Below are 23,150 nucleotides of genomic sequence, written 5' to 3'. Positions count from 1 at the left end.
ATAAATAGCACAGAAAATGCTTGCAGTAAATCAAGGATTGCATTGTATGTAACATCTCGTTTCACCTATTTAGTTCAATTGCAAAGGGAGGTTAAATTCAATTATTTTTGTTTTAATTAGTTATGATTAAACTACGCGTTACAGATAATGAAATTAGGCGCAAGATTATCCGAACTGTTGAACGTGTGATAAAATATATAATTTACCAAATTAGCACAATTTACGTGATTTAAATACAGTTATTTCTTGTTCTGTTATTCTCTCATCTTAACGTCATTATTTTAGTTATAAATGAATTTGATTCAGAAGTACGGAGCGTAATGTTTTAATTTATGCTAATAATATTGCTTCCGTAGACAAGATGATGCTCAAGATAAAAAAGGAACTTAGGATTCATTGCTGTATGCGAAAAATTCTTCTAAGAGCTGTTATTTAGTTAGAGTAAGAAGTTCAGATAGCGCTTTAGTTTTAGCTACATGGTTCAGCGAAGGTAAGGGCGACATTTACTCGACACGCATGTAAAATATTGTTTTTATATCACACCCCGGCAAGAAGAATCACTGAACTCAATTAAAAGAAAAAAAAAAAGCAGAATTCGAGGAAATTAAGTTATACTCAATATTCTAGTTTTTAATGATTTAATCTCAAATATTACAATACGCACTAAAACATTAGGGTGTGGTGTTTACTGGTTAGTTTTTCTTGCCTAAATTAATAATGCATACTTCTTCTAAATTATTAAATTTTAACGATGTGTTACTATTGGTTATACCTATCGTTTTCATGCCACCACGCACCAGTTGTATAAGCTAACTTTGTGGGAGTTTTGTTGTAAGAAAGAACATTAACTTCAGATTTTTATTCAACAGCAAGTACGGTTTTATTTCCAAATTTTGTGTTATCACTTTCTTTGCCGGAGTACGATATGTTTTAATTTCCACAGAGGTCGTTTTATAATATAAAAAAAAAAGAGTTTCCGATGTAAATAACATTCAAAATGAATAGAAAATTTTAAGATGCTTACTTACTGTATGTTTATATGACACATCTGTTAGAATGGGTGATGACGTGACGATGAGAAGTAACAAATTTATCAGCAGAGCTATCGATAAATTTATGTGCACCTTTAAACGACTACATCTCAGGCTCCTGTAAAATAAAAATACACATTTTCAGATGGTACACATGGTATAGTTATAAAGAGACTTTTCCTGTGAATGCTATCCTACAGATTAAACAGATGAGCATATTGGCACAATTATATGGACTTCACATCGTCATCCGCTTGACCAAAAGTATACACTAGGTGGTGGTTTTTTTTGCACGATTTAACATATTTTTTTTTAATAACTGAGATTAAATATAAAAATTTTCTAAAAACTTATGATTTTTCAAGTAAGGTTAGTCTTCGTCACTGTGTTCATTCACAAAGACACTGACTTTTTGATCAATGAACAGACGACTCAATATTTCAGCAGCTTTACTATTTTTGCCAAATATCGAGCATGAGGCAGAAAATATGTGATCGTAGCAATGTGCGAGCAATAACAGTGCGCCTGTCATTAAGACAGTCACAACAATATCTTGTAATCCCAGTGATATCATTCTTATCTGACTGATGATCAAGAAAGCAACGATATGTTTTTGAATTTATATGTCGCGATCTCGCTTCAAGTTTTATAATATTAGGAGTGGTTTTGAAATAATGGGGCCATCATCTTTATTCATCGTCTCAGCTAAGTATGATATAGCTTGAGACATTTGATTTTGACATAATTTCTGTCTCATGCTCGCTATTTGGCAAAAATACGTAGTAAAGCCTACTGAAATATTGAGTCGTCTGTTCATTGATGAAAAAATCACCGTCTTTGTGAATGAAGACAGTGACGAAGACTAACCGAATTTAAATTATTATATTATCTAATGCAGGTTAGCCAACCTCGGAGAAATTAGTTTGAAGAGCATTTGTGGTGATTTGGAGGAGCATTTTGAAGTTTTGCAGAGCAGCTCTATATTTTGCATAAATTCAATAAAAAATTTTTAAACCACTTATCTAAAATTGTTTTTGAGTTTTGATAATCATTTTAAGCACTAGCATAAAAATAAAAAAACAGCTTTAAACACTTTTGCCATGCTTGAAAACGCACGGCCGGGGAATGCGGAGCAAAATAATTTTTCGCGGAGGTGCGGAGTTACGCTATTTCTGTGGAGCTACTCCGCAAAATGCGGAGCAGTTGGCTACCTTGTTAATGTCAGTTATTTAAAAAAAAAACTATGTTAAATGGTTTAAAAAAGTTACTTTAATATTCAACGTTTTTGTCTTTTATGGATGCAGAAAGAAAAATTATTCAAAATAGCGTGGACAAATTATATAATCGTCTTTATGAACAATTTAGCATTTTTTACATTCCTAGTAACTTCATGAAGTATATGTCTTAGTAAGATTGTTTTTTTCTTTTTCACTTAGCAGACGATTTTTTATTGACTTAGTTCAAATAAATTTTTTAGCAATCAAAAATATTTAAATTTTTTTTAACGCAAAATGATGAAAAAAAAAAACCCCACTTTTTAATTTTTTTCGTATTGTTCCTTCACTTCGAAAAAATTCCTCAGTGTTGAGGAGTATAAGGGTCATTCTCCAGAAATCGTAACTTTTAAACGCAAATATTTTTCAATTTCGAAGTCTTTTTTTTTCTTTTTTTTTCATTCTTTCATGAAAGTGTTACCTATAAGAAGTAACCATAAACAATGGCCCAGCTAAATTAAAATTATTTTACTCATAAATAAAAACAATAAAAAATGCCTTGTTCACGGAAATAAAAAAATGAAAAAAACTTTTAATGTTTAAAAATTGAGGCCAGTTTAATATCAAAGTAGTAATTTTGTTAATTGTGCATACAATCAGCTATTTTAATGATTAGTGGGAATATAATATTAAGCTCTCTTAATTAAAGTACATCTTAATTAGTAGTTTCAAATGTATGTAAAAAATAGCATTTAGTAAACTTGAGCATATACTGGCAATTTATTTTTGTAGAATTCCTATTATTGATGTATTTCTCCTCCATCATTTATTTTCACCTCAGAAATAATGACATTGATAAGGGTCTGTCATGGAGGTGAGATTCACGAAGGTGAGGAATATTCGATTAATATAGGGCTAATAGATACATTTTTCAGGAAAATTATTTTTTCTTCGTTGATGCAATCTGCACATGTTAAGCATATGAAAACATGTTCTCTTCTTTTTTACATTAATTTACATCCCTGAAATTCAAGTTCACGGAGGTGAGAAGTCAGAGTAACCACACTAAGTTTTTAAAGCAAAATCTATCTTCTTGTTTTTCAACAAAAATCTCACAACTTCAGCTATGGCTGAAAATAAACAAGGGTATTTGTATCACGGAAAATAAAAAACGATGTCATTACTGCCACGTGTTAATGAGGAATGACATTTTGAGTTTAGGTAACGGAAGTGAGAATTTTTTGTGTGACGGACCTCATTGTCCTACTAAAATGAATTAAATCACAATAGAAAAAATTTAAATACACTGAAGCATTTAGTATTTGAGACACATGTGAGCAAAAAGTTATAAAAATTAAGTTCATTGTTTTATTTAAACAAGTTATTAAGCATCATTATGAGCTACGTGACATGCCACGGAGGTGAGAATTCACATGTAAAGCACAAAAATATTAAAAAAAAAAAAAAAATCTCAAAAAATGTTGACAGATTTAAATGGATACATTTATGGGGAATGTAAAAAATATTGTTAAATGAAACTATTCTTTAAAGCTTTTACTGTAAAGTGCGTGTGAATTAAAAGTTGCGCTTTTTGAAAAATGACCCATAAGACATCTTCTGGCAAAATTTGGTGAGTGACACTTTTCAGAAGGACATTGAAAAAAAAAAAAATTTAAATTTTATTTCCGTCGCTAAAAATCGGCTTTTCGATTAAAAATTATGACTATAATAATTTTTCATGTATTTTATTCCTAAGAATAAGGGAAAAAATTACCATGCATTAATTTTGAATTTTACTATGAAAAAAAATTAAAATCGAAAAAACAGGTTGTTTTTTCGAAAAACTCGAAGGTTGATTGAAATAAAGAGCTGAAAATTTGGCTAAATTATTTTTATTCGACACCAAATTGGTCCCCCAAGTGCGAGCCGAAAAAGCCGCAAGGGCAGATTTAACATAGAAACCCGGCTACGGCCTTTGTATTGTTTTACTTTTTAACCAACTTCAAAAAAGGAGGTTATGATTTCGTATTGCGGCTTTTCATGTGTGTTTTCGAATTATTCCAACACTACTGGACCGATTCGAATTTTTTTTTTGTTTTGTTTTGTTTGGAAGGGTATACTTCCCAGATGGTCACATTGTAATTTGGTCTGGATCTGATAAGGGGTCCCGGAGAAACCCAAGGAACTTTAAATTTCATACGTCATGGTCACGTGGTGTTCCTGTGATCGGTGTGGTGTATTTTCACACCTAAGGTTTTGGCTTTCTCTTGAACGATATTTAATTCTCGCGGCACATGGATGATTAATTTTCTCAACGCTGCGCAGCATGGTAATTTTTTACTATAGGTGTTACTAATGTATTTATTACTGCGTAGCAAAGCAGTAAATTAAATATATTTTGCTACATTAATAGTTGAATCAATTACTTTAATATTTTATTTACTAATAAATAACTTTATTTAGGCACTAAAATATAAAGTTCTTTATTTAATATTCCAATTTTCAAATATATTTAGTGTTCAATTGAGGGGGAATTGAATACAGAACACCCCTCCCCCACGATTTAATTTATATTCTTTACTAATATACATTATAACTGTGTACGATTTCTGAAGTTTGACCAATATTCTAGATTTACTATTTCATGATGCCGCCAGTTCAATTTGAAATTAGGTTATATTAATTAGCAGGCTTCAAAAAAAGGAGGAGGTTCTGAACTCGTCGGATTTGTTTTTTCTTTGTACAATGTTCCTTAAATACTTGAAGACACCTGTACCCAGGGGTGTGCACAGGGAAGAGGGAGGGACACCTGTTGGCCCGGGCCCGAGCCTGGAGGGGGCCCAATATTTTTGTAACTAACGATGAAATATAGAGGTAAACAATATGGAGAGGGGCCCGGAAAAGTCATTTGTGATGGGCTCCAAAATTTCTGTGCATGCCCCTGCCTGTACCGATAAGGAAAAGTCTTTTTTTTGTTTGAAACAGCATAGTTCCTCGGCGGTCTAATGTTAATCAAGTTCAGGTTTGATGAAATTGAGGGAACTCTTCAAATATAATACTCACATTTAAATCGATTTGTACTTTATTAACTTTGTATATCGTCTCACTTAGTGAACCGGTTTTTATGCTTTTTTTTTTTTTTTGTTTAGTGGTGGTTTTGTTTAGGGGTGGTCTAATATAGGTTCCAAATCTTTGATTTACCCTATTTGTTCTTTAGGGAAAAGTTAAGGGTAAAACAATAAATTTCATGCAATTTCCCTCACAAACGATTAAATGTAAAACCCATTGATAAACAAAGCCCTAAAACAAAGGTTTATACTTTCTTTACCTATAGTTAAAGAAAGTACTAAAAATATATATTATTAAGAGTAATGATAGTGAAAATTTTGAATTAAGGGTGCTCTGAAGCAAACATAAAATTCATTCTAGTGGATTTTTTAATCTTCATCTATAGTGGGGCCATATGAAGAAACATGTGACTTTTATCCCGAGTTACATGACACTAATTGTGAAACTTAAATTACAGTTTACAATATTACAATTCTAAAATTTACAATTTTAAACTTAAAGCGATTTTTTTTTCTTTTAGTGACTCGTGCATTTGCTTTCGGAAAGCAAACTTTTATAAAATTGAACAAATGATGAAGACAATTTTTTTTGTACATATTTACGCATTTGAAAAAGCCTTTCTTCACAGTCGTCGGAAGTCTCCGAGACGCTCGCCGTATTATTTACACCACTAAAAAGCACAAAATAAATGACTTTTAAATAAATATAAAAAAAACCGCCTTCAAAAAATACCCAGGAACTAAAAAGCAAAAAATAACTCATTGCACTTACATTCTATTTCCTACCCAAACATAGAAATGAAATTTATTTTACAATTCCAGTACAAAAATCAACTAAACACCGAATTATAAAATAAGCACTGATTTTAATGACTATACGATGAATTATTTTAAACACCTGACTAATTATATACGATCTCTTAATTTTTAATAACCTTTTGAAGTCGGGGCCTCCTATAAACTACTACCCAACGTAACTGAGTAGGTTTAGTTTTAAAGACTAATTTCGCGTATAGTTAAATTAGTGTTTAATTCAGGATTCGGTGGGTTGTCAGTTAGGGTCTGGTGGGGTAAAGTGGTCATAAAATCGTAGGTTTTCAACTTAGGTGGATAATAAATGCAACAAATTCTTTAAACACTTCAACTTTTTTTGTTGTTATTTTACATTGCATTATTAAAGAACACGGTACATTGAATTTTAGGAAGAAAAACATTGATTTTAGTAGTTTTATAGAACTTTCTTTTCCCTATATTTTTATGACCACTTTACCCCATGGGGTGGGGGAAAGTGGTCATAGCATGGGGTAAAGTGGTCATAGTTAAAAATAGTAGCAAAACCATTATAAAGAACCCTAATACTTGTATATTTCAATTGTTTTTATAATTACAAGTATATTCACGAGTACATGCGTGTGTACACGAATATATACACGAGTAAACACGTTCCTATATGAGTAGATACATGTATACATCAAATACATGCATGCACGTGCCCACTCAAGTATAGACGTGTATGTACGAGTATATAAGCATGTATACTTCATTACCTACAGGAGTGTTTAGGTGTCTACATGAGTACATACGTATCACATGTATATACGTGTCACGTGTATATACGAGTATATAAGCGTATAAACGAACATCATATGCGCGCATGCACTTGAGAAAAAACGTGCATACTTTAGTATATATTTGTATAGTAGACGTATATACTCATACATAACTGTACATGCATACATATACGGGCATACACGAATTAATGCGTGGATAAATCCAGTGCGTCTTTGTACGTGTCTACTCACGTATATATAATATGGAAGCACGAGTATATACACATGTACACGTGTACACACGATTATATACCTGTATAGATGTATATACGTACACTAACGTGAATACACCAGTATATGTATGTATACACGAGAATATACGCTTATATACATGTCGGCCTACAGAGTGAATCTAAGCTCTTGGCCAAAAATCAAAGGGGTGTGATGAGAGGGGAGGATAGAAAGATAAGAGGAAGAAAGATAAAAAGCAAAGAATCATAAGGAAGTTTTAATCACTGACGGGCTACATGCACGCAAAGCCAGGAGGCAAAGCAGGGCACAAATTTGTTGCACAAAGCTGATTTTACCTAACATTTTAGTAGCTCTAATACACGCATCGCAACAAAGGCGCAGCGGCTGATGAAAGTTTTTCAAAAGTCTCGTTATTACAACAGAGAGGGATCTGTGAATGCGACGCATGATGCTTTTCAGCTAAAGGCCGTAAATTTCATCAATCAATTTAAAACTTTCTTAAGTCCTAAAATGTTGTGTAAAATTGTATTTTTGTAATATATATATATATATATATATATATATATATATATATATATATATATATATATATATATATATAGAAATTTGTGACTTTTTTTGCATAAATCAATTTCTCACTTTGCGTGCATGTAGCGCGTCAGCATTGTGTTTGTGACCATATGTTCCTTATTAACTCTTGCTTCTTCTCCTCTCCTTTAACACCTTTTATTAATTTGCTCAAGAATGTAAACTCAACCTGTACACTTTTGTATCATATGCTTGTATGTAAGTGTCTACTCGAGTACGTACGCGTATATACGTGTCTACTTGAGTATATAAGTGTTCTTATGTATACGAGTATAAGCGAGCATATACGTGTATAGTAGAATGTATAGCTGTGTGGACAAAAAATACTTGCAGATACCCATATATGTATTTTTTGGCGCATTTATGTGAATACGTCTATGTACACGTCTACACGAGTATATATGCGTATATATACACATATACTCGTATATTTACCCCCGTTTACTGTAAAAACAATACATATTGAGTAAAATTAATATTGAATTTGTATCTGCCTTATACCTAAAGATTAAGTGACATTAGAAGAACAATATTCGTTAAGCCTAATATTATGACCACTTTACCCCATCTTACTTAAATTGTTCTAAAAAATTATCTAAAATAGATTCAGCTAATTGCTAATGAGTAAGAGTTCTTGAGAAATGTAGGAAGCTTCCTGTATAGTCAATCTGTTCCTAATTCTAACAAACAAAATTTCCCAAGCATGTTAAAATAGGTGTTTAGATTTTAAAATTTTTCATATTCACGCAAAATATTTTTTTTTACCAAATAAAATTTTTCCTGTTGTAAAATTTTGTATTCAAAATGTAGTTTCTAACTATTTTACTCTAAAATAAAAGTCTCACATTCATTCGAACGTTTATTTCCAAGCTATAGCCATTTATTTGACGTATGACCACTTTACCCCATTGACCACTTTCCCCCACCAGACCCTACGTTATGTAGTTGTTTATAGGAGGCCCCGACTTCAAAAGGTTATTGAAAATTGAGAGATCGTATATAATTAGTTAGGTATTTAAAATAATTCATCGTATAGTAATTTAAATCAGTGTTTATTTTATAATTCGGTGTTTAGTTTAGTTGATTTTTGTACTGGAATTGTAAAATAAATTTCATTTCTATGTTTGGGTAGGAAATAGAATGTAAGTGTAATCAGTTATTTTTTCCTTTTTAGTTCCTGGGTATTTTTTGAAGGCTTTTTTTAATTTAAAAGTAATTTATAAATTTTTATGTTTTTTTTTTTTTTTTTTTTTGCTTCGTTACGGAATGAAATTTTTGTCAACCTAGCTTTTGGATTCCTTGATACAAAACGAAATTTCTACGAATATTGTGAAAATATATTCTTTTTGCTGATGAGTACTTTTAAGATACATATTGTAAGTATCAATAAAAAGCTCTTAATTTGAAAAAAAAATTGAATCAAAATAATGCACATTTATGTGTTGTGACGGAATGAAGGAAGTCCATTTATTGAATAAAAGTTACATTTTTTAAATAAAATTGAAAAAAAAAAATACTGCGCTGGACTCATACAAAGATACTGAATAATGTACAATGAGTGAAATAATTAACAAAATCATTCCAATAAAATTAGTAAAAAACATTTTTTTGTTAAAAGTTGTCACATTCGTGGTACTTTCCTATCATAAACCAATAGCCTTTTTAAATTGTCATTGCAGCAGCCTTTATTCCCAATAAAGGATATATTGATAGGTGAATCACCTAGTTTCCAAAGTTGACTAGTTTCAGATAAATCAGAATTTTTACTAAAAATGCATTTCTCTTGCATATGTAGGGCTTGAATAAAACTCAGCTGTGCAACACGATTGTTTCCATCTGTTACAGGTAATTTATTTACCGCATTACTTATGCTTAGTTGATGCAACTACGCCCTTTTATTTCGCGAGCTATCAGAGCAGCTATTGACGTAATCGTTGCTGCGCGAAACATATCTTCGTTGGTTTTCATAAATTGCAATTATCGGTGATATATGTTCCTACTTTGTAGTCATTCCTAAGCACACGAAAGCTTACCTGTGAAATTGGAATTTAGTTTTTCAGTCTAGTAATCATAATTGATTGCATAATGGTGAGAAGTTTTAGTTTTATTATATAGTTGTTTTTAATGTTATAAGAGAGGTTGAAAATTTAATGAAAAATGTAGTTCACTGATCTCCTGTTTTTTTTGCTGATAAGTATTAATTTTATACCTATAAAAAAGCTTTTTTTTTTAATGTATGTGAATAACAAGTAAATGATCTGCACTAATTTTCCAAAACTCTGAAACCCTTGTTCCATATTTAAAAGTACTTTTTCATCACAAAATGATGGCTATAACGGAGTTTGATGAGCGAAACGAGCAAGAAGCGGAGCCTCTTAGTTCCCAAAGTTTTTTTCTTTTTTAGACTATTATTTCCGAGAAAGATTGCTAGTTGAACGTTTAGGCTTTTGTCTTAGTAGTTTCTTTATCAAAACTTTCAGTGCTGGTAAAAAAAATTGCCTCACCCTCGCAATTTCACAACAATGAGATTATGTGAGAAGTTTTGGTCGACCGATTTACGATGAATGTATGTGAAATTCTGCAAAACTTATGAAATAAACATTTAATAGCAGGAATCCAATAATTGTTTACGTAAATCGGGGCTGTTTCCGGGCCAAGGCAAACTGCCGACCCCATGCTCATCTTTCCATTTCTGAACCTCCGTCTGAGTTTAGAGGAAAAAAATTATTTAACCCCATATCAATTTAACTCTAATGGCAGACTAAAGGTTTTTAAATTGTTACTTACCAGTTTTGCCCTATGGCACGGAGCAGAATCATCCTGGAAAATGACGTTTGGAACAGAAGTAAAATGATCCCGGATAGTAGGAAGTAATTTCTCCTCCAAAATGCCAATGTACACCTGAGCGTTTACTGTTCTTTGTACAAAGTGAAGCTCACCAACTCCTTAATCAGAAACACATCCCCAAATCATCTGGAATACGGGATGCTTGTCTATGTGTTGAATGCAGTCGGGATGATATTCCTCTCCTTTGCGGTGCGGGTGATGCAATTTTTTTTTACCACCACTGTATGTGAAACGTAATATCTCACAACGTGTAGATACTGGCATTTAAAATCCCGACGACGTGAATTTGAATTCCGGGGGAACGAAATCCAAAGAAACTAAAAACAAAATCGGTTTCGAAAACGAACTTTAGAAGCATTAGAAATTCAGAGAAAAGTTCGAACTATCCCAATTTCTATGCAAGTTTCCTCGCCTATTTAAAATCGCCTGTCTAAACTTTAAGAATTTAAATTTATCTGACGAAAAGCCCGCAAAAGCTTCCCGCAACAGAATTTGCAATTAAAATGTCCACACTTGCGGAGCAGTTTCGATTTCCAATGAAGAGCAACGGATATTTCTAAATCTGAATTCGCCGTGAGGGTTCGAAAGCAATTCATGGAAATTCCTCAATGTTGCTACAACACTGAATTATTAACTTCAAATGGTACATTAAACGCATTTCAAATTCACATTTGAAGTTAATTTCGCATTTTATTCCTAGGCCCATACATGGATGTAGGAATAGCACTCCTACCTCTATGGGCCCATCAGTTAGAGGGGTCAGGAGAGGGCTATTGACTTCCTGGATTTTAAAAACATAATGCATTTAAACAAGTCTGTATGTATTTTGTTTTTACGTACTTCTATATCTTAATTTTTGAATTTTGAATTCTGACTGACTTGCACGTTTTGAGGTATGAGGATTTCATTTCGACTATTTTTGGAAAATGTGACTCTTTTTGTGTGTGTATGTGTCGAAAAAACTGCATAAACAAAATTGCAAAAAAAGTTTTAATCGAACCCCTAGTGGTCACATTCACGAAAGGGAACCAACACGTAAATAAAACCAGTCGTGATTGAAGGAACTGTACACTTTTGATATGAAATTGCCTATTTTACCCTTAGAGCAGGAATTAAAATCCAGGGAGCATGTCCAATCATTGGCTTAGCAAAAGCTGACCCAAAGGCCCCAAGTCACGTGACTCAACAACGACGAATGGTTAACACGTTTTGCGTGAAACCCGATTTCTTCCAATGCTACGCTTTAAAACTTAACACGTGACTTGTCTTGGTGACTGTTTCACAAATGAAAGTATTCACTCTCTTTTTTATCGCTTCTCAATGATTTTACTCTAAAACAGCTGAAAAATCTAAACCAACCGAAATTGTTTCCAAAATTGATCCCAAGTGTAATTTAATGATAGGAGAACGTTACCTTTCGTTCACTCGATAAAAGTTTTATAACTGACGTTTACATTTTATTGGTTGATGCTTGAAAACGACTTTTCCACTTTTGCTCATAATTTTCAAATAGCATTCATTTCCTTTTTGCCAACGAATTCAATATTTTGTTCTGAAGCGATCCGTTCTGGAACTCAGTTTGTATGAACTGATATTTCTGCCCCGAATATAAAATAAGTATTGAATTTCGATAACATTGTTGACGTATATTTTCCACTTGTAAGTAACTAAAACAAATCTAAAATGTTTTCAACGGAAAAACATTTTTAGTCTTTGTAAAAGTAGTAGCATTACAGAGAACATGTTGCCATCGGCGAATTCGTAAAAGTACTGCTTTATAAATATGATTTTGTATTTGTGGAATTCGATAAAAAATAGCTTGAGAAAGTTGCATTGCCTTGGAATGAAACGTTGGTTTTTAGAGGTAAGCGCGTTCAAAATAGACGAAGAAGATTCAGGAAGCTTTTATCTTTTGTTTTCAACGTATACATAGCATGAATCACATAAAAGGTTTCACATGAAAGAACTTCTTTATGTAATACGCAAAAAAATTCTGTAATTTTTTTTCTGTATTCAATTGCGATAAAGAAAATAAATAAAATAGAATAGTTTTTTTTCTTCTAATAAGTAATAGTGTTTCTAGAAATAGAAGACAAGCTGTAAATGAGAAGCAAAATTATCTTTTACGTTTAGTTATCTTTTCTAATATTATAAAGAGAGAGGACGAATTTTTGTGTGTTTATATGTTCGAGGTAATCTCCGGAACCACTGCACCTATTTGAAAAATTCTTTCACTGTATGAAAGGTGCCTTCTCACTGAGTAACATAGGCTATAATTCGAAAAAAATCCGATAAATAGTTATTTTTTTATTCCAATTTGGGCCCAAATTTCACGTAAATTGCCTATTATTGGCTATTAAAGGGGTGACAAAATACTTGCACATATTAATATTATATATCGTTGAAAAGGGTAGATTTTTCCGCGTTCTAAGCAATTTGTTTCGATGCTCTAACTTCATTACGCCGGGAGTAATTTGCGTTTTTAGCTCGAACTTTTTTAGGCTTAGCTGAAATTTAGGCACTACTTTCTTCATTAAATCTATCAATAAAAAGTGATGGAATTGTCCCACAGTTTTCTTTTTGACACCATTAAAAAAAAGCGACATTTTTTAATCCAGAAATATCTCGACCTATGGTCGAAAAAATTAGTTTCTATCTTCAAAGGAAAAAAGTTACAAGCGTTTTAAAATCAATTTCGAAATATGTCATTTTGATTCAGGTTGTCAACTGTTTTATTTTCACGTTTCCACGGTTACGCTTTTTGAATCCATTGTATATTTCCTCAGTTTGCATTTAATACTTAAACTTACTGTCGTCAATATTTGGAACGGATGGATTATGATAGCGTGGTTGCTGGGCAAGTTTGGCGATAAAAAATAGAGTTATGGAATTATTTTTACATTTGAAAGATATTATTTGTTGTCTTTTTTGTTTATTTTGCGAAATATTTTATATTGCAGTAAAAACCGCTTCACTCGCTAAATAGAGTTTTAGAGCAAATGTATAGTTTTTTTTTTTTTTTTGAAAGGTGAATACGCATTTTATACAAAGAAAAATGATCATTTCACATCAGAGGGGAAGGGGGCGTCAATTTTTTTTATTCAACGGACCTCCATTACATTTTTAGCACGGGCATCGCTGTGCGGGTACTGCTAGTTATTGATAAAGGTAATGATTCCTTGATTAGATAACTCGATTTACTAATTTTAAAGTGCTTTTTTTGACTTACAAGATGTTCTTACAAAAGAAAGAGCTGCAGTATATTTTATTTTTTTTTACACAAATTGAGATGTAAATATTTTCTTTTCATTCTAAATTCGAGTGTTTTTTTTTTCGTTTCGGCAAACGATTAAAAAGTAAAACAATTTTACCACAGGAAGAAGACTTTCAATCTCAATATTTTATATTTAAAACTAAAAACTTTTGTTTAACATTCCTAAAATTTGTGAATCATTTGATGGTACACTTATGTTTTGAAGCAGAAAAAGTGATTGATGTTAAAATTTTTCTTCCAAGAACATTAATATCTCTATCAACTCCCTACCTTTTACCATGAAGCCTTTGGATTTCCATACAGTACGAGAGAGGAAGTAGGTTCATTCCCCAGGCACAGATCATCAAAAAAAGTTGCGAGCAGTTGCTCTATACTTAGAGATATACGGATTTTAATATTTATTCTTTGTAGAGAAAATTTTAGCATTTTTATGCATGCAATAAAATTTACAATCAAATTTGATTATGACTTCAATACATATGTTGTCGAACCATTAGAATGGATGCAATTTGTTTTTTTCTTCTCGTATGAAAAGCATATTGAACTTTTTTCCTTCAGAGCTAACTATTTCTGCCGTTTAACGTCAAAATTGAATCAAACCTCTCCTCCAATCGCAATTCGTCACCTGAAATTTCTTAGGTTGAAAAAGAATTTCCTCCGAGAAAAATTCAATTCGACGAACTTCCTATTTATTGTCAATGCTTTATTTTCTTGATTCACATTCTTAACATTTCAGAAAATTCTGATTCATTCCGCCATATTCAGTCCTTTTTGGCAAAGAGATGGCAGAAATAGGGTTTGATCATTTTGAGATGAAATGACTTTTTAAACAGTAATTGGGGTGAATACAGCATATAAAGAATAGATACCGGAAGAACAATTTTGAGATAAAGGTATAACAAACATTAAATATCAATTGCGAATTGAAGGGCTGGCTGCAAAAATAGAAGTACGATAGTCGAGCCTGCTTGATGGAATTAGCCAATTTTCCACAAAAAACTATTCTAATGAGCGGGATATTCCATTAAGCGGGATTAAAATAGATATCAGCGGTTTGGTGCACTGAAAATGTATTACATTAAGGGGGATATTCTTTTAACCGATATTCTAATAAGCGGGCTTGACTGTAGCTCCTAATTTCAACTTTCAAGAGGTCCGTCTCAACACATAAAGCAGCAAATGACAATTTTTTAATTTTGTGAATAATTGTAACTCGTCTTGTATAACTACTGAGAAGCACACAAGAAGAGATTTCAAAATACGAAAAGAAAAAAAAAATGGATTGATGTTTTAAGCTCTTCTGCCGAGCTTATGTAAACATTGAAATTGGAGCTACAGTCAGACCAAAGAAGACGTGGAATCTGGCAAACGGACAAGTTCGGACGATTCCATCCGAATGAATCTAGCTGGGGATAAGGGAAAATAGCGACGAGATTTTGATGCACGTGTTTTATAATGTCACTAGGGTCTTATTATTTTATTGCATTCTCTAAATTGAAAGTGAGCGGGGGGGGGGGGAGAGATTTTCTATGGAAACAACAACAACAAAAGTTTTATTTTGGTCCGGAAATGTAAAAGCAAAATGGTAAGCTCACAATTATGCTGTAAAAAAATAAATCAATTATTTTTGTACAGAGAACATAGATCGAATATAGTTTAGATCAAAAAAAAAAAAAAATAAAAATAAAATAAAAATAAATAAATAATAAAAAAATTAAGAAAAAGAAAATTAATTTGAATTTTGACGTCTTGAATTCAAATTATGTTTTTCGCAATCACGAGTGTGTGTATCTAGGCATGTGTGTTTGTGTGTGAGAGGTATGTGTGTTTGTGCGTAGGGGGTATGTGTATGTGTATGTAGGGGGTATGTGTATGTAGGGATGTGTGTTTGTGTCTGTGTGCTGGTATAAGTGTGTGGGTAGTTGTGTGTATGAATGTGTGTGTGGGTGGGGGGTATGTGTATGTGTGTGTAGACATATGTGTTTGTGTCTGTGTGCAGGCATGAATGTAAGGGTGGTTGTGTGTACGTGTGTGCGCATGTTTTTGTGTGTGTGTGTGTGTCTGTATGTATGCGTGTGTGTATTTGTTTGTGTAGGTGTATGTGTGTGTGTAGTTGTGTACGTATGCGCGTGTGTGTAGGACATGGATGCAACCTGGAGACGGCTTTCGCTAGAAGAGCAGCATCGTGAGGAGCCGGTCGACGGGGATGGTGCGGAGGGTGGCGGTGGGAAAATAAAATCAAAGGACATCAAAACAGTCAAATGAAAGCAATAAGCAATTGTGATTGCTCAAAAAAATAGTGTCCTGAACAAAGGGTTATTTAAAAAAACTGTCAGAATAATTTATAGTCAAAAGCGCACTTGGGTAACTAAAACACTACCACCCTTGTAAACTAATAGATGCGTTCATTTTCGCCTATAAACCGGGTGTTCGCCTCTCCATATTGTCCGTAGTCGGACTGTATCTCCTTTTCGCAGCAAGCCCTTCAATTTTCGAATAAATTTTGAATCATGCAGGCATAGGAATCGATGGAGCTGAAGAGTAAAACTTTGGGCTAACTTTTGCTAATTGGGAGTGGGAAAAGATTAAATATTTTAAAAGGGATTAACAATGGCATGTTTCTGTATGGCAATTATGTGTATGCTTACTAAAAATTATTAACTTCATGAAAGTGTTGACTTCTACTTTATACTGCTGTTTGTAAAGAATGCAACACCATGAAGAAATACTCCGAAGTGGGTGAAACTCAGTGCCACTTCTTTACTATAATGGTAGAAAAAAAATGGGAAAAAATACAGGAAAAGGAAAATGATTTTGGGACTACGATGGTTTGCGGGAAGGGGAGAATATTGGGACTTGAAAAGATTGATAACGCTAGAACATGTTTTCAAAATAATTGACATCAAAGCACTAGAACATGTCGCTGTTCGACGTTATTGCAAAGAACACGACGGAAGAAAAAGATAATTATTTAAAAATAAATGTAGGAATAATATAGAAAACTATCATGTACTTATAAAAAAACATTAGTATTTCATGTAGAATCGGAGTTGTCTGCTGCGTTCAATTCATATCAGAATCTTCATGTTCGATATTCTATTTATTGCGAAGATTCTAAAACAATATAAAAACTAGAAGGGACGTGAAAACGAATACGTTTAACTTCTCTCAAGCTATTCATTATTTAGTGAATTAATTTTCGAGATTTTTTTAAATCGTGTAAGTTTTTAGGAACAAATTCGCTTCTTTTTAACCCCCGACACACAAAGGAAGCGGATTATAAGTTTGACGTGTCTGTGTATCTGTGTATCGTCTGTGCAATTCTAGCGTCTAAACGGATGGACTGATTTAAGATTAAAAAATTTGTTCCAAAGAATGGTTGACCGAGAGTGTTCTTAGCTAGGTTGCGGATGACATTAATTAACGAAAATATTAATTAAACACCTCTGAAAGTTTTTTGCGATTTTTTCATTGAAAACATAATTAAAGTTTTGAAAATTTACTACCAAAATAGAGAGAAACATTTTCATGCGTTTGAAACTTTTATGTTGCATAGAATTCGAATTATAACGCTTTTAAAGCAGGTTTTAAATACGTCTAAGCTTTTATTCACGCGATTGGTTACCGAATTCCTTGTTGACCAACAAGGAAATTAAAAGCAATGATTTAAGATGTTTATCTGGTGCCAGTTCCAGTTTCTCTTTGTTAACAAATAAAATATTTGTAAGTGATTTTTAATAGTGTAAGGATTTTAAAAGGATGTTCAATTTTCCCTCTTGATTCTAAATTTGCCACCCAGTCGGGTTTTTTCAAATTTTCTAATTTTAGTTACTTGTTAACCTCGACTCAATAAAACATGGTATAAGAGTTTTCGACTTTTATTCGTCTTGGGATTGTGTATGGAATGGATTCTGGATAGGAAAGAGCGCTTACTTGAAGTAAAAGAATATGAAGAGAGACAAGGACAATGTGATGATGGACACAGCTGACCCGATGATGACGATGAGAGCGACAATGGTTGGCGTCCACGAATCTGCATAAAGGTCCTGCAACATTCAAAAAAGTACTTTGATTCAAAAGTGGTATGTGTAAGCCAGACAACTTCTGTATATGCTTATTTTTAGGCTAAAACATTTTTTGGCTAAAAATAAACTAGTTTCTTGCAACAAACAGTTTAGTTTGAAACGTCAGTAAAAGTTAAAACTGCTTTTCATCTTACGCACTTATGTTTTGATGACGGGTTCGAACTCTGCCTAAGTCTGGGTTTTGAAGCTGCAGAAAATCGTCCGAGTCATGCGATGAGAAAAACACGCACTACTCCGACTAGTAAACCGAATCTTTGAGACAAGGGAACTAAGACTTAACATTTCAAATTACCCCGGGCAGAAAGAAAAGATTACAATTAGAAGCTAGAAAGGGCAGCACTTTCCTCTATTAATGCCCTAAATCGTAGAATAAAGTAGAGCCACGACCGCCATCTTGGGACCAAACGATGCTTTCTTCCTATGTCTGCTGTAATGAAGTAGCGTGTTTTGCTTCTTGATTGTGGTTTCTTTTGAACTTGATGTTTATCCACAGTTAAGAAGAGCCACAAACAAGAAGCAAAACAGGCTACTTCATTACAGCAGACATAGGAAGAAAGCGGCATTCAGCCCCAAGATGGTGGACGTGTCGCTACTTAAGTTACAATCTAGGGCTTATAGCGCTGAATATAGTCCGACCGTGAAAAGTTGAGCCTTTGCTTCGCCTCGTTTCGGAATTGTCCATTTTCGTGAAGGGGCGATATGGAGAGAAAAGTTGGATTGGAATTTCAAAGTGCGTCATTGCTTCTGTAGATTGAATACGTTACCTTGAAATTTAAAAAAAATAGCCGAAGGGGTAAAACATTTTAATTTTTTGTGGTCAAGGCAGTTGTCTCATTGGACAGGTCACATCCTGCGTAAGTGGGTGGGTTTTGGTTTTACTTCCTTCGGCAGCCATCGGTCAGAGATAATAGCACTCACGATAATCGATTTCAATTGAAAATTGGGTCGAGTAGAGTTGTAATAAAGAATGCAAGGCTTGTCATTAATTACTTTTTCGCCAACTGAACGCAGTTATTGAAGCAACTTAAATCTTTCAGGTCTAAATAACCACATAAAGAAAATATATGAGGAGTAAATTTTTTTTTTCATATCGCCAAAATGTTGCTAAACTTTCAAGTATGGTACTCGTCCTTTCTTCCTTTGCTACCTATTTTTAGGAATGGAACGGTTTTCAACCGTTGACAAGGGTCATTTTTTGGCGGTCGGACTATACCAGGTATACTCTTTTAATTAATGATGAGAATATTTTGTTCACGACCCGTATTCTTGAGGGTTCAAGTGGAGCCCAAAGTTACCATTTTAAAAAAACCGATCAATACAACTATATTTAAGGGGGTCCGGGACACATTTTGAATTTTTTTTTATTATATACTTTAGAGTTTTGAAATTTTTTGCACTGATTTACCATTTATTTAATAAGCAAAATCATAACATAAATATGAAAAAAAAAAATTTTTTAATTTAAATTTAATTAGTTTTTTTTTAAAAAATGGGGTTGCTTTAAATTGCTATAACTCAAAATATTCTTGACCAATTTTCAATTTTTTTTAAAATAAATTACGCACAAATACTAAGCTTTAATTTTTATTCGGCGATTTTAAAAATATTGATTCAATAAAAAATAAAAAATATTTGAAGAAAAATTTCGAAAAATTCAAAGATACTTTTTTTTTTAAAAATCATAATTTTTGCTCTAAACGTTTTTTTCAAATTCGCCGAATAAAAATTAAAGTCAACTGTTTGAAAAAGATATGCTCCAAGTTTCATTACTTTATCTTTATCGGTTCCTGACTTATAAGAGTTTGAATGCAAGAAATCGAGAAAAATTGCATCATGGAGAAAAACGCGTTTAAAGTTTTAAAGTTAGGTACGCATTAGTTAGATGCATGCAACAAAAATAATTATATCTTTCGTTCTAATTAAGATAGAAACAAGATTCAAACGTCCTCTTAAGCAGAAAAAAACGGAGTAATTTTTCACTTGATAAAAAAAAATTGCAAAATTTGACGATTTTTGTGTCCCGGACCCCCTTAAATTCAAATTCATCTATTGAATTTAATATTTGTAAATTCGATTCGCAGATCGTGTGAGAAAATTTTTCTGTGAATATCACTACCACATTCCAGACCAGAAATCAGATGAACTTACTTCGATGTTTGCCAAACAGCGAGTAAAGTTCGTAACATTCCCCATCCAGAATCCGTCATCACTACACGTTCTTACTGCGTACATGTCTGAAAATAAATAACATTATTCATTTGATTTGCATTTGAATATACGATGCACCTTAAAGCTGAAAAGGAAAGGTAGCAATTCTTCATCGTCGAATGTAATTTCAGGTCGATGTGCGCGAAACATGATATCCTAGGGTAGATATTCGAGTTTAGTGGAATGAATTATAATGCACCTTTGAATTAGAAAGCATTCGAATCTCTTTTACTAGTTAGAGAGCTACGAGTGAAATGTAATTTGCTGATGAATCGAATTGGTTTAACTACACGATTCTGTGAGAGAGTTAAGGTATTAGAAGTTCAGAGTTGTTTCTAAATCTGGTATTTATCTCTCGGTAGGATTTGTTTTATGTAACTATATTTATATTTATTGAAGTGCAACTTTTTATGTGAGGGATTAGAAGTTCTGATCCTCGACTTTTTTTGTGATGGATGAGACGCAATTGTTTTAAATTTTTGCCAAAAGCAATGAAAAATAATTATAGAGTTAGTTTTGTTAATAAATTCAATAAATTAATTTTGAATTCTGAACCTCAGCAAGCTTATATTTGTGGATTTTGTTCATTTAAAATACTTCAAATAATGCAGGTTTTTGAAGATCTTTTTGATTTAAGTCATCTGTTTAAAAAGTGTTATCTAAATTGCTTAGGTTCAGCCTTGAAATTCGTTTGTTCAAAACGAAAGTTTTATAAAACAAGCTTATGTAAGTTTTATATTTTATTAAAGAAATTAAGTTTGTTACATTGTTTTAAATCGTAACTTTATATTTTACATTGTTTTTGGCAGTACATAAAAGGGGATTTCGGGTACTAATTGGTTTCCTCGATGTTTATAATCTATTTTCTTCATTAAAATATACAGTTTTGTTGTGAATGTGTTTTAAGTCAGGCGCAGAAGCAATAAGAGTGGGGCGTGAGAGAAAAAATGTGGGCGAAGTGATATTTCAAAATGTAAAGAAAAGAAATGATAAAAGTTTCACGTTAATCACTACCTCAATGACGGTTATTTTTTTAAAATAGAGTATAACCTCAATTTAACAATTGTCAAGAAACAGGGAAAAGTAATTGTGAAATCGAAAACCATAGACATTCAATGCTGATCAAATCGGGACAGGTGAAATGTATCCTTAAATTGAGGAAGTCGTTAAATCGAAGTTATTCTGTAATCTGATTTAATATAACATAGTACGGTATATTTCTTGTAACTTTCAATGAGTCCAGAATCATATAATTCAAAGTCACAGGAAATTATTTCTTCAGTGTGAGGAGATAAATGAACGTAGTCAGTCAGAAAGTTAATAAAGCAAGCTTGAAAAAATTTTCGTTCGAAAGAAATTTTGATGAAACTGTGTGGCAGAACTACAAAAATTTATCTTTCTCATGTGACATAGCTTCTTGCACAAGGCAAATTTATTTTTTTTTTCTGAAAATTAGTCGCTAATATGTCTCGAGAGCTGCAAATCGGAAATTTTGTACAGCGTTCCGTTTTCTGTGGCCGAAAAGGTATAACTGCATCTAAATTACCATAAAATCGACACTCAGAAAAGCTTTCAAGATGCCTTGCGCTCTTGCCTTTCAACGAAGACCACATGCAGAGAAACAAACTCGCGGGCTTCTGAAAAATTTTACCTGGCATGTGTAGGATCCCCCCCCCCTTACAGCAGGAATTAGTTAATGGAGGGCCCAATCAAAAGCTGATGCCAAGAGCCCAAGTCACGTGACTCAACATCGAGGAATGGTAGACACTTTTTGCGTAAAACTAGGGAAAGAAACCTGATTTTTTGCCAATGCTTTGCTGTAAAATCTATCATGTGAGTTGTGACTTGAGGTCTTTGACTCAGGAATGGAAGTCTTTACTCACTCCAGATCTCTCATACTTTAGCCCAGACTTTTCCTGAGACTTCCATGTTTTTGGCCCCATGAAAGAAGAACGTTTCAAACCGACGATGGCACTCGGATGGCAAGGTGAAAGCTGAAGCCTGAAAATGATTGTCGGGCTTTGCTGGGATTTCTTTGCAGAAAGAATTGAAGAACGTGTACCATGTCTAAACAGATACCTTAATAATGGAAGGTAATTAAATTGAAAAATAGATTTGGAATGGAACTTGAATGTACAAATAAATTTACTTTTAAATTTGTATCTTGCCTTGTTTTTAACACTACAACTGACTTTTTGCCTGACCCTCGTGTGTTAATCAGAATGTCACTGAAACTGAATTTAGAAAAATAATTTCGATTATCTACGTAAATCGATTGTCGAAATTTGGAGAATATTGATTGTTAGACCTCACGTAGATATTGAGAGGGCGCTGAAAGTTCGCTTTGAGTTCATGCAAGAGACTAGAAGAAATATTGTAGTTTTTCACTAGTATTGAAGCTGAGCTTTATGCATTGTCCATATAAGGGACCAATCATGATTTTTTGAAAAAAAACGTACAGGTAACATAACACACATATGACGGATGAAAATTTCTTCTACATTTGAACGAAGAAGTTGCTTGTTACGGTTAAAACTATCAAAATATCACCAAACTCTAGAGGATTAACCCTGAACTCCAGAAGTCAGCTTTCATTGTTGACCACTTTTTCGTTTCTTCATTCCCCAAAAATGAGTCTTACCAGTGAAACAGTTAAGATACCGGATCCAGTTCAGCTTCGTCAAAATAAAGCATTTCCCTGCATGTCAAACATTACTAAAAAATATATTATCAAATACCATGCCGTGGCGCGAATTTCATTGTTGATGACGTCAGGAGAGTTACTTGATCATTGACTATTATGCCTATGAGGACTAGATACACTTCTCAAATTTATCACAGAAAAAATCTACCCTACTTAACTATTTTTTGACACAGCTTCCGTGATTTTCAGGCACTTGACATACCGTAGTACAAGTTTTTGTGCCCTCTCTTATAAAATGTGCCGCCTGTGTTGTCGACCAAATAAAAAAATAGTGTAAGGGTGGTAGACTTTTGTGCAGTATATTTCTTTACTGTATCTGTATTTGTTTT

The 23,150-nt window shown here is 32.9% G+C and overlaps 1 protein-coding gene across 1 annotated transcript in view; it reads right to left on the bottom strand.

Annotated features, from left to right (window-relative positions):
- Positions 1 to 20,102, bottom strand: part of LOC129216465 (corticotropin-releasing factor receptor 1-like) — a 61,084-nt gene extending 40,982 nt beyond the window's left edge. The window contains exons 1-3 of the mRNA XM_054850679.1: positions 20,058 to 20,102; positions 17,758 to 17,870; positions 1,029 to 1,149 (exon numbers count right to left, since the gene is read on the bottom strand). Of these exons, the coding sequence (XP_054706654.1) occupies positions 1,029 to 1,149; positions 17,758 to 17,870; positions 20,058 to 20,102 (279 nt within the window). The remainder of the gene's footprint in view (positions 1 to 1,028; positions 1,150 to 17,757; positions 17,871 to 20,057) is intronic.
- Positions 20,103 to 23,150: the final 3,048 nt, after the last annotated feature.

The sequence above is a fragment of the Uloborus diversus genome, chromosome 2 (genome assembly GCF_026930045.1).
Source record: "Uloborus diversus isolate 005 chromosome 2, Udiv.v.3.1, whole genome shotgun sequence".
Lineage (NCBI taxonomy): Eukaryota > Metazoa > Arthropoda > Arachnida > Araneae > Uloboridae > Uloborus > Uloborus diversus.
This window is presented reverse-complemented; position numbering and strand designations above follow the sequence as displayed.